General features: G+C 55.5%; 1 protein-coding gene across 1 annotated transcript in view; it reads left to right on the top strand.

Annotated features, from left to right (window-relative positions):
- The first annotated feature begins 97 nt into the window (after window positions 1-97).
- The window catches only part of PHF19 (PHD finger protein 19), a 40,431-nt gene continuing 29,222 nt past the window's right edge, over window positions 98-11,306 (top strand). Inside the window, exons 1-9 of the mRNA XM_006016942.3 lie at window positions 98-205; window positions 1,494-1,700; window positions 3,326-3,407; window positions 5,523-5,618; window positions 6,472-6,572; window positions 7,298-7,446; window positions 8,159-8,254; window positions 8,998-9,066; window positions 9,983-10,103. Coding sequence (XP_006017004.1) covers window positions 1,509-1,700; window positions 3,326-3,407; window positions 5,523-5,618; window positions 6,472-6,572; window positions 7,298-7,446; window positions 8,159-8,254; window positions 8,998-9,066; window positions 9,983-10,103 — 906 coding nt within the window. The 5' untranslated portion in view covers window positions 98-205; window positions 1,494-1,508. The remainder of the gene's footprint in view (window positions 206-1,493; window positions 1,701-3,325; window positions 3,408-5,522; window positions 5,619-6,471; window positions 6,573-7,297; window positions 7,447-8,158; window positions 8,255-8,997; window positions 9,067-9,982; window positions 10,104-11,306) is intronic.

The following is an 11,306-nucleotide window of genomic DNA, read 5'->3' as shown; positions in this document are numbered from 1 at the left end:
CCGCCCCGGTAACCGCAGCCCGAGGCCGGATGCTGCGAGTCCTCGGTGCTGTGGAGCGGGGTGCCCGCCAGTGGCCCAGGGCGGGAGCAGGAAGCAGAGCAGCAGCCCGGGCAGGGGACGGGCATCCCTCGCCGGGCTCCGTTGGTGGCACGCCTGCCCAAAAGCTTGGCCCCGGCTGTTGCACAGAGCCGTGCTTCGCTTAACGGTGCGGCGAGGAGCAGGATGAGTCGAGCGGGGCGGGGGGAGGACCGGCGCAGTCCTGTGACTCGAGCCTTTTCCTAGGAACTGGCTGGCTCTGAGTCAGGGCAGAGCAGAATTTTCCATGGAGGCCTCGCTTTTTTCTTTCTTTCATTTTTTTGCCTGCGCTCTGCACTTTCTGCTCGGGTCCGGGAGCAGCGATGCCACGAGCAGGAAGAGGGGAAACTGCTCTCGAGGAATTTCCAGCTTGGTTTTGCAAAGTCGAGAGGCTCAGAGAATTGGGAAGAAGTTTGGAGAAACCTTCCAAGCAAAGACGGCTTTTCCCGCCCCTGCTGCCGCAGCGTTTCTCGCCCCACTAGTGTCCTTCTTATCGTGTTTCCTTCTCCTCGTTTCCCCCAACTGGTGGCAGCAGTAGTCATGGGGTGGCTGTCCCGCTGATTTCCTCGGCACCGTTTGCTTAATACGAAAATAAATTGGAAGGTGGCTTGCATTTTTCAGTGGCATGTAGCTGCTTGCTGATACCGTTCCCCGGAACGAATGCCCTTTGGGAGGCGTGCTGAGCTGGGCTACATCAGGCCTGACTTGCCCTTAGCTTGAGTTGAGAAAGTCTCTAGCCCTTAATGTTAGTCCGTGGAAAGCTTAGTAATAACCTGTAGGGTATTTATGCAGCCTATTTCTTTCCTTGCGTGGAAAGATGCAGGGATAAAACGGGCTGAGTTCATAGTCTGCACAGTTTCTGGGCATGGAATAAGCAAGGTGTGCACGTCACAATTAATGGGATAGCATCAGAATAAAGGTACCCGGGTCCCTTTCCGCGAAGCTGTCTTGCACCTGCGTGTTAATTGCACCTTTCCATCAAGAAACACGAAGGTGTTTTAAAAACCCAATTGATTCAGCGCTGTTCATTTGCTTTTGGTCCTTCGCGCCTCTGGAGGACTGGAGCGAGGCTCGTTGTCTCTGACTGCCATTGAGAGTCTGTTGGGTGTGTGTGCTCCTACGCTGTCCTCTTGGGCTTGGGGGTTTGTGCAGCGGCAGAGGAACGTGGGAGTTAAGATGGATGGGAATAAAGAGCTACTTCCATAATCCTCTAACGTGTTTTTGACGGAGCCTCCCGTCACGTGTGCGATGCCCCGGAGCTGTTTGCTCTTTCCGTCCCTATGCTGACTGTCTGAATGCACGAGGCAGCGTAGCACAGCGGCACTTGGAAGTTTTAAGGGACGGGATTTTGCCAAACTGAGAACATCCTTACCGTGGGTTGTGATCGCAGGCTAAACCCCGTTTTGTTTTCTCGGCAGCGTCTGCCAAGGCTCATGGAGAACGGCACACTGAACCCAATCATCCGAGATGTCTACGCGGCGGCCAGCCACCTGCAGCAAGCATCGGTCGACGCGTCCATGAAGAATGGGAACGGCTGCAAAGATCTGATGGTCAAACTGACGGAGGGGCAGTATGTGCTGTGCCGCTGGACCGATGGGCTCTATTACCTGGGCAAGATCAAGAGGGTAAAGTAGTAGGCGTTCGCAGCTTTGCTAGAACGACCTCAGTTCTTTAATGCTGGTGCCTAAACCAGAGAGGTGCGTGAGTTGGCGCTCTCACAATGTCACCAGGGCTGGACTCTGCCTAGCTCCATAATGGGCTGAGCACATGTCCAGGCTTCAGATACCCCCACCCCACAGGGCTCTTCTTATACCTGGGCTCAGGACCAGGTTTGGAAAGTTGGGCCCTTCTCTTTGAGGGACAGCAGAGAAGGCGTCTTACAAGCGTTTCTTTCAGAAAGGTCCTTTCACACACGCTTAGCTCTGAGCAAGCTTCAGCTTCAGTGTCCTTGATTGGAGGGTGGGCCAGGGTGTAAAGATCATGATTTGGGTTGTTCCTGTCTGCTCTTTTATTAGTCCTTTTTTAAACTGCTTGAGCAGGAGAGAGGGCATTAGAGAACGTGGTTTCTATTCTGCACATGCAAATCGGGTGCAACAAGAAGCAAATAACTCAGCTCAAAAATGGGCCTGTTTTGCTGGGAAAGGATCCGGTGTCTCTTTTGAATGAAAACGTAGTCCGCTGCAGTCAAAAGGTGGGGTCAGGGCCTGAGGTTTTGGGGTTCATTATCCGGCGGGAAAGTTGCCATTTCATCAAGCCTTGGGAAGCAAATGGCAAAACGGGCAAAAGAGCGCAAACCAATATGAGAAACTTGTTGCATCCAAAACATTAAGGAAATGGTTTCTCTTGTCTCCAGCACATTTGATTCTTTCTGTAGAGCATCGGGCAAGACCCTGCCTCTCTCCTTGCCTCCGGTTTGCTCATCTGTGTAGCAATGGTGTGCAAATGCAGGGGACCAGCCTCAGTGGCCCTGCGTTCCTATAGCAGGGGAAGGGCTCCCACTCGCACACCCCTGGGCCTGAGAGCGCCTTCCAGGGCAGGTGTTATGTATGCTAAGTGTCATTGCTGTTAAGCAAGGACCAGTGAGGAGGGGCCAGGATCACTGGGGCAAACCCAGTGTCTGTGCTACAGGGGCAGTCAGTGCTGACCCCAAGAGAGGCAGTTCCTGGCAGCCCAGGTAGCTGTCAGTTGGGAGAAGTGACCTCGGGCTCAGTGAAGCTCCTGATTCTCTTCCCGTCACACTGGTTGTATAGGAGTGTGAGTCTGCTGCGGTTTGTGCCTTTGCTCCTGCCTCCCCCTGGGGTTAGGGAAAACGCTAAGGCACGTCAAATAGTGAATGCCCTTCTTAGCCAGCACCAGCCGCCATTCTCTGGAGGGCTAAAGACAAAGCCTGTAGGCAGGTGGCTTGGACTATTTGGGCCCCCCAGCCCTCTGGCTTGCTGGCTCATCTCCAGCCCAGTTCAGAGGCAGCCAGGACTGACTCTCATTCATTGGTGGTTTGGTGAAATGAACTGCCGGGCATGGATGCTGGACATAAAAATGCCCTCTCCTTCCTAGGTGAGCCTCTGCTGCTGCTCTTGCGGAGCCTGGGCTGGGCGTATGCAGACAGCATTCGCTTGCAGGGCTGTCCGTGCGGCCTCTTTGGCTGGAGCAGAGCACCCACGTGTGTCTCTGAAGTCCAGCCAGCCACTGAAGCAGTGCTCAAAAGGGAGTGGGATAAACTGGCATCTGATCTCTCTCCTTGTCTGTGCAGGTGAGCGGCTCCAAACAGAGCTGCCTGGTGACCTTTGAAGATAATTCCAAGTACTGGGTCCTCTGGAAGGACATTCAGCATGGTGAGTGAAGCCTCCATCTCTTATTCTGCCCTGGCGGCTGTTTCTAACCCCAGCACCTGCTCCCAGAGACAGATCCGAAGCCCCTTCTCAGCCCCCCCAGGACCTTCGCTGTTCTCTCGTCTTGCAGCCCGAGGTCTGGCTGCCGTACTGAGACGTGCGCTTCCATTGCCCCCAGCTGACGCCTTCGCGTTGCTGCTGGGTGGGCTTGTCTTCAGCTTGTCCCAAAGCTTGGAAACCAAGTGAGGTGACAGTCCTTGGTCCTTCCTACGTGGGAGGCAGCACAACTCAGACATCGCAAGCCGCTTGGGCATGTCCCCGTTTGCATGCTGTGGCCCGTGGCTAAGAGGCGCCGAGGGATGAGCTGAGTGGCCTTTCTCTGTATTGCATCCTCGTTCCCTGCCTGGCTTTCCACGCCACGTTGTGGCAGGCTACCCATCTGAGATAGGAAAGCAGTTGCCCCTGCACCTCTCTCGTCTGTGAGCTGTTTTTATGCACCGTGGCAGACGAAAAGTGTAGGCTGCATCTGAGCCCCGTCAGCGCTTTCCAGCCCCGTGGGTCTGTGCAGAGAGGAAGCCATGCGGTTGCGTGGACATAACCCTTTGAGGGGCCACATGTTTGACCCAAGCATCTGGAAAATGTCTGGAGGAGCCAGGCCTGTTGGGATGTCTTGACGAAGCTATCTTGGGTGCTGTGGGGGGTGTTTGCTTCATGCAGACTGACAGGCTGCTTATCTCGCACTGATTTCCTGCCTGGCATTTGTTTGGAGCTGTGGATTTTGCAGATGCACCTGAGTTTTTCCTAGGACGGGAAGCTCCCACGGTCATGGAGCCGGGTCAGGAATCTCCTCAGCTTCCCGAGCAGGTGCTGCGTAGTGAGCCACATGTCAAGCCCATCTCAGCACGGGCCTCTGCAGCGTTCCCACCTGCTGCTGCTTCACAGCGTGAAGCTTCCTGGCATCTGACAGGAGGCTGTTGCCTACAAAAGCCCATGCCTCTGCACCCACCAGTCTCCACGGTGCCACTTCTGCCCTCATCGACAGGGCATTGGTGGTGCTGAGGCCCCGCGCAGATTCCCAATCTCTTTGCTTGCCAGATTAGAAGCGCTGAGGAGAGTCCAGGTTGTAGTTTGGGGCTTTAAAATCACATGCACCCTGAATACTAAGACCCAGAGGTAGTGAAATGCAGCCTGGCAGCAGCATCTTGGAATAAAAGGATTCTCCAGTTTCACCCTGAGGCAGCAGCAAGGCTTTAAGATTTTTTGGGGGGGGCTTTATTTCGGAGTCAAGGTCAGACCCTGACCCCGTTGAGTCAGGGTGGGTTCACTCCAAATGTAAGACCCCTCACAGCTGGAGACCCCCCCCCTTGCACCAGTTTTACACCAGTACCAGTCCACTGATTCCAACAGTGCTACTCCAGACTTCCACCGCTGCGAGGTGAGTGTCGGGCGCACGGAGCCACTGGAAGTCTTGATTTTATGCAGTAGTGTAATGCATCGCATACAATCAAGCCAGTTTCTGCCTGGCTGTCCGCACAAATGCCTGTTGTGGTAGCTGTCTTTTTTTTCTTCCCTCCCAGTTCCCTGGCTGAACTTGAACTGGGCTGTAGTATTTTGCAGAATCCGGTTTGTGTGGGGACGAGACCAAATCTGCCGGTCCAGACCTGGCAGGTCAGTGCCTGGCCAGACTTTCTGTAGGCGCTGGCAAATGCAGTCTTGTAACCGATGTCCCGCTCAGCAGAGACGGGGACTGTAGGCTCATTGAAGAGCAACCAGCAACCAACTAGGGAAAATAATTCCCCTCCCTCCTTGCTGGGTTGTGGTGGCAGAGCAGAAGGATGTTCAGCGTCTCCAAGAAGTGTCTGGGTGAAGCACCCCTCTGTCACGACGTAGGTTAGCCCCTATCAAGGACGTGTGTATGCTCATACAGGTGTAACGTCAGCTGGTCCAGCAGCCCGGCCAGGATTTCCGGCTCTCTGATCCACCGTGTAATTTGGAGCAGACACTTGGCCTTGACTTTGGTGCATGCACGTGTGTGTTAAGTAACATAATATTACCAACAGCCCTTCCAGCCCCATCGTGCCTGAATCTCTGACTCTGCTGTCTTGCTCCGTCTTTTAGCTGGTGTCCCTGGAGAGGAGCCAAAGTGTAACATCTGCCTGGGAAAGACGTCTGGGCCCATGAATGAAATCCTCATCTGTGGGAAGTGTGGTCTAGGTAAGAGCAACTGCTCCAGGCTGAGGGGAGGCTGCAATCCCTGCTTGCTTCCCCGACCTGTCTCTACTGGGAGAAGCCCAGCTGCCTCGCTGCTTCTGCGGTCTGCCCAGCCACCCCCCGTGGATGCCGACCTTCCCCTGGCAATGATATTAGTTTTCATCTGCATGCTTTGGGCTCTGGAAGGCAGCGACACTGTTGCAGGGGAGGGAAAGAAAAAGGGACACGGACAAAGCCTGATCCTCACGTGGGAAGCGCTCTCCTCTAAGCCGGCTCCTGTTTAGTTAATTCATGGTGACTATGAGATGCATGGAGCAGGCTCTTCCCTGTATGTGTTACAGTAAGATGCACGCCATGACGCACGGTGGAGATGGTTCTCAGTCCCTCTAGGCCACGTCCTCTGCATGTCTTGCTTGCTTGGGCAGGCAAGCCCTGGGCTTCTGTGGGATTGGTGTCAGCAGCTTAGACCCGCAGACACCGGCCAGGGAGTCATGCCACATTTGTTGCTTGGTTGTGAGCCAAGTGTGCGTGTACGTGACGGGAGATGCTCAGAGGATGCTGATAGGAATAGCCAAGAGCTCATGGGCATGCCCACGCTTCTGCGCCTCCCCGTGAGCTGCCTGCCCTCGTGCCCACGTCAGGGTGGATGAGCTCCAGGCTGGCATCTGGAGGCAGGGAGAATCGGGCCTGACCTGGTAGGGGGTCATGGGGCATGGTTCATGTCTCCTTCCACCATGGGAATTATTGCTGTTATGGCATCAGCTTGTGGCCGTGCCGTGCTGGTGCACACAGCGGGGAAGTCCTTGTTGCACGGCCCCCTTGCATGGCTTGCAGCTCACTGCCCGTCCCCCCCCAGGCTACCACCAGCAGTGCCACATCCCCGTGGTGACCAGCAGCGGTGAGTCGGTGTTGACGCCATGGTTCTGCCGGAGATGCATATTTGCCCTCGCCGTGCGGGTGAGTGCCGGGCTCAAAACGTGCCCCTAACAGCTGATACGTGACATCTTTGCAGCCATCGAGTGACCGGGCAGCAGGACGGAGTCGGCGGGCTCCCCCGGGCTGTGTCCCTTCTCGCCTGCCACGCGTCCTTCCCCTGTGAAATGCCCGCACGTAGGACGGGGGGCAGTGTGGAGAGGGGGCGCATTGCTGCTGGGCTGGGAGGAAGCCGCGGCAGCTCTGCGGCGCTGCCTGCCTCCGTCCCGGCTCAGCCAGAGCAGCTGAGATCCTGCTTTTTTTTTTAACCCCAGATTAACTCGTAAAGAATCTTGGAAATGTTTCAAAAGCAAACGCTCCCCTCGGGACCCGTCTGTCCCAACAGGAGAAAGGGGCTTAATCCAGGACTTCCTGCCACAGCCGTAGGCTCCCTTAGAACAGCTTTGTTTCCCATCTGCTTAAGCCTTAGTGAATTCCCTCCCGGCTGGTTCATATCACTGCCGGCGGCCACATCGGCCGTGTGGTATAATTCAGGGCCAGGCCTGGTGGGTCCGAGATGGGTTTGCATCTGTTCAGACTTGAAGAGAGCCAGCGGTCTCGGACTCTCCCTCCCAGCCCGGGGTCCGAGGCTGCTGCCCACGAAGCAGCTTGCAAAACGCTCCTGGCAGCCAGTGAAGCCTGGGCCCGGCCCCGAGGTGCGAGCTGCCCCTAGGTGCGTGTGCTGACACCGTGTCTGGTTGTCCCTGCAGAAAGGCGGTGCCCTGAAGAAGGGAGCCATTGCCAAGACGCTGCAAGCTGTCAAGATGGTGCTGTCCTACAACCCGGATCAGCTGGAGTGGGATTCCCCGCACCGGACCAACCAGCAGCAGTGTTACTGCTACTGCGGGGGCCCAGGAGAGTAAGGCCACGCATGTTACTACTTGGCATTTGGGTTCAAAGCGGGCAAGAATAAACCACGGCTGTTAAAAGAGCAACTTTCCCCTGCCCGGACACGACTGAGGCAGGGCATGTGCTTGGGTGGGGAGAGGAGCCCCATGGGCTCCACCCTAGGACAGGGGCCCTTGCTAGACGTTTCAGTGAGGGCAGTGGGGACCCTCCTTAACAGGAGCCAGACGAGACCCAGATCCTTCTCCCATGCCTGTGTTAGCTGGTAGGGCTGGGCAAGGGCAAATCATCGTGCCTGCAGTGCAGAGGGTGCAGATATGAAGAGCAAGCCCCTTGCATTTTAGTTGCTGCTGAGACTTAAGTTGAATCTAACCCATAGTAGCCGGGATGGTCAGAGTTTGCCCCGCGTGGTAAGGGAGAGAAACAAGAGCCACAGGCATCTCCTGGGATTTCCAGCCAGGCCAATTCTGGTCACTCGTGCTGGACACAGAGGCAGAGCTTGGCTCCGAGAGCCCCCAGTTTAGAGACACAGGAAGTCTCCGCGCTATGAGTGGGGGAGCATTGCCAGCCCACTTCGCATTGCTTTGAACAGCTGGAGGAAGGCAGGGTGCCAGCAGGTTTTCAGGGCGTATGTATAAAACACCTGGCAGAGCCGAGGTGCTGTGCTAATAACCCCTTGCTCGCTGCCTACCGGCGATGGCGCTCAGACCTGTTTCTCTTCCCAGGTGGTACCTGAAGATGCTCCAGTGTTACCGCTGCAGGCAGTGGTTCCATGAGGCCTGCACCCAGTGCCTTAGTGACCCCATGATGTTTGGAGACCGGTAAGTCCTTCCCAAGCTCTGCTTTTGCTCAGTGCCTGGATATTTAAGTGAAGTTCCCCGGGGCCTCTTGCGAGCTGTGCATTCGTCGATCTGCGTTTCCACCCACACCTGTTTCCTGGGGTGCTCGCAGATGTGTTGCTAGCAGCTGGAACCAGGCGACTGTATTCTCCATCCCCAAATATAGTTCTTGATTCAGGTGTCCTGGGACTATTGCGCAGCCAGAGGTCTGTCCGGAGGCTTGGCTGGAAGCCACTGACTTTCAGCAAGCATGAATCCAAGGAGGACCCCAGCTGAGCTTGCTGACTGCTCACATGGGCTTGAGTGCAGGGTTGTGCGCGTCTGTGTGGACTATGCCGAGCAGAGCTAGCAGCTTCTGATCACTGAGTATTGGTGGCTTGTAGCCTAGTGGTGAGAGCAGCCTGCGGTGGTTGCATCCTGACCATCTGTCCCAGCTGGTAGGCGGTTAGGGGTGCTGCAGTTGTTGTCTCCACCATCTCTGCAGTGACCGTCTCTCTCCACCCAAAAAGGGACTGGTGCAACATGGGCTGCTGTGGGAGGGGTTCGAGGGTATCCCACAGCTGCCATTGCCTCGTGCAGGAGCAAGCATGGCTGTAACGCTGCGATGCATGGCCCAAAGGAACACCTGCCACCTGCACGCAGCAGACCCAGTTAGAGGCACGATCCCAAATCCATGCCCCCTCTCACGGTCCGCTCCTCACCAGGTCTCTCTCTGTCTCTTTCAGGTTTTATGTCTTTTTCTGCTCGGTGTGCAACCAGGGGCCAGAATACATCAAGCGCCTGCCCTTGAGATGGTAAGGGTTGGCTGCCGGGCACATGGGACACCGGAGTAGGCACTGCTGCTGGTGCCACCTGGCTGCATTGCTGCAGGAAGCCTTTGCTTGATACCCGCTGCCACTTTGTACGTGAGCCAGAACATGGCAGATAAGGCCCTTGTCGCACGTCACCTTTTATTTAAGGGATCAAGCACAAGTTTACATAGCAAACACTGAGCTGGGGGAAAAATTACACATTCTCCTTCTCTGTGAGGCTCTCAAAGCACTTTGCAAATGTTGATATTAATAAACCCCCAGCAAGCTCTGCGGGGAGGCCGTAAAGGTTGTTTAACCTGTCACTGTGACACTTCTGGGATGAGACGCAGCAGCTGTTTTGCTGCGTAGAGCAGCATGGCACAGTAGATGCAGATGGAGGGATGCCGTATATGACCGGTGTTGCTTTGGGTGCGTTTTCAGGGGGGCTGAACATAAATCCCACCCGTACAAAACAGTGAACTGCCTGCAGGCTCCAGCAGTTCAGCTAGATAATGTTCACCACACGTTAAATCCCTGGCCCTATTCTTTTCCCGAGCCTCTGGCTGAAGCTGACGAGCATCTGGGTGTCAAGAGACCAGCCCTCATCCCAGCTCTGCCCCTGGCTGGCTGTGAGCCAGTCAAGTCACCTGTCTGTGCCTCGGTTTCCCCACCTGTAGAACAGGATAATCCTGTTTCCCCATCTCACGTGGGAGCAGGGAGTGTATGCCTTTGAGGTCCTTAAAGGATGCACCGTCAAGGTCCCAGCCAGCAGCCACTAGCGCAGTTGGGGCTGCCAGCTATAGTATTATCTGTTGCAAACCTGAAATAAATGCAAATATCTTTTAAAAGTCTTCTGGACTACGTGAGGCCGCGGCCGCCTGCAGAATCTCAGCCCGTCTCGTATCTTTTGCTCCCGCAGGGTCGATGTGGTCCACTTGGCCCTCTATAACCTGGGTGTGCAGAGCAAAAAGAAGTACTTTGACTTCGAGGAAATCTTAGCCTTTATAAATCACCACTGGGATCCTTTGCAGCTCGGAAAGGTAAATATGAGGGGCCCAGGATTTTCTCCGCCAAGGGACACGCGGCTGCAGGGAAAATCCTGCACCGACCCTCCAGCCCAGGCTGGCTCGCACGGTGGCTGGCAGCCTCCGTTCCCATCTGCTCACGTGTCTAGTGGTGTTGTCGTGTGGGTTGGAAGTTGTTTCCAAGCAAAATCCTGCGGTGATGAGTTGCGTTTTCGTTTGTACTTGGGGTTTTCAGTGGCCAAGATCCACATGCTGTGGCTGAATGCTCCCCCAGCTCAAACAAGCATCTTCCCGGCGTGGTCAGAGCCTGGTGCTCCTCTCTGGTGCCCCTAGAAGCGCGGGAGGCAATCCCTTTAACGTGTCTCTGCCTCCCCTTCCCTGGTGATGAGACGGGTTTTGTCCACTGCTGTTAAGTGGATTTGGTTTGTTGCCCTCTCAGAGGCAAATCATCTGTGAGCGTTTGTGCCACGTATCAACCATCAATGGGTTTTTGAGTACTGACCTAAACTGTCTCTAGCTGTCAGTGCTTGACAGTGGCCTGGTTTAGCCAGCTGCTTTTCCCCTGAGCTCCTGGTTCTTACCGTCTCCTCCGGCCCCTCTTGTCTCTTGCGTCCACTAGTTGCATCGTGCCTGGCACGTACGCCCTGACCTCTCCGGGCTCTCGTTACCGCCGTGTGCTTGGCACGGCGGAGTCCCGGTGTCCCTTTGCACGACCATAACGGCACACGGCTCCGATATTGGAAGTCGACCTGCACCCCCATCAAATTATATATGTGGGGCCCCCCTCTAATCAGAACAATACAGTACAAATAATAAGTTAGGAATATGACTCCAAAACAGTTGGACCAGCTTCCTTCAAGCTTGGCAGCCTCCTCCTCCTTTGCCTTCTTGACAGACTTAGTGATGGTGACTCCTGGTCAGAGCCCTGTTGGAAATAACAGGGCCGGGTGGAGGCTGGGTACAATCTTGGCAGGAATAGGTGCATGCCATCTGGAAACAAGAGCGATTATAACGTCCCTCGACGGCATCATAAGGTTATTCTCATCCTTGCAAGGATGAAAAGGTGCCTGGCAGATATTGCTCTGTTTGCTCCCTGCCTGGTGTGCTTCGTGTCTGAGCTTCACCTGCCTTAGCTGGGAGCTGAAAACTGAAGCTCGGGTTCCCCCCGCTGTTTAAGTGCTGAATGACCGCTGCCGCTGTACGGTGTGGCAGCCGGCG

This window comes from Alligator sinensis, unplaced genomic scaffold (assembly GCF_000455745.1).
Source record: "Alligator sinensis unplaced genomic scaffold, ASM45574v1 scaffold611_2, whole genome shotgun sequence".
Classification (NCBI taxonomy): domain Eukaryota; kingdom Metazoa; phylum Chordata; order Crocodylia; family Alligatoridae; genus Alligator; species Alligator sinensis.
The sequence above is the reverse complement of the archived record's forward strand: the minus strand, read 5'-3'. Positions and strand labels throughout refer to the sequence as shown.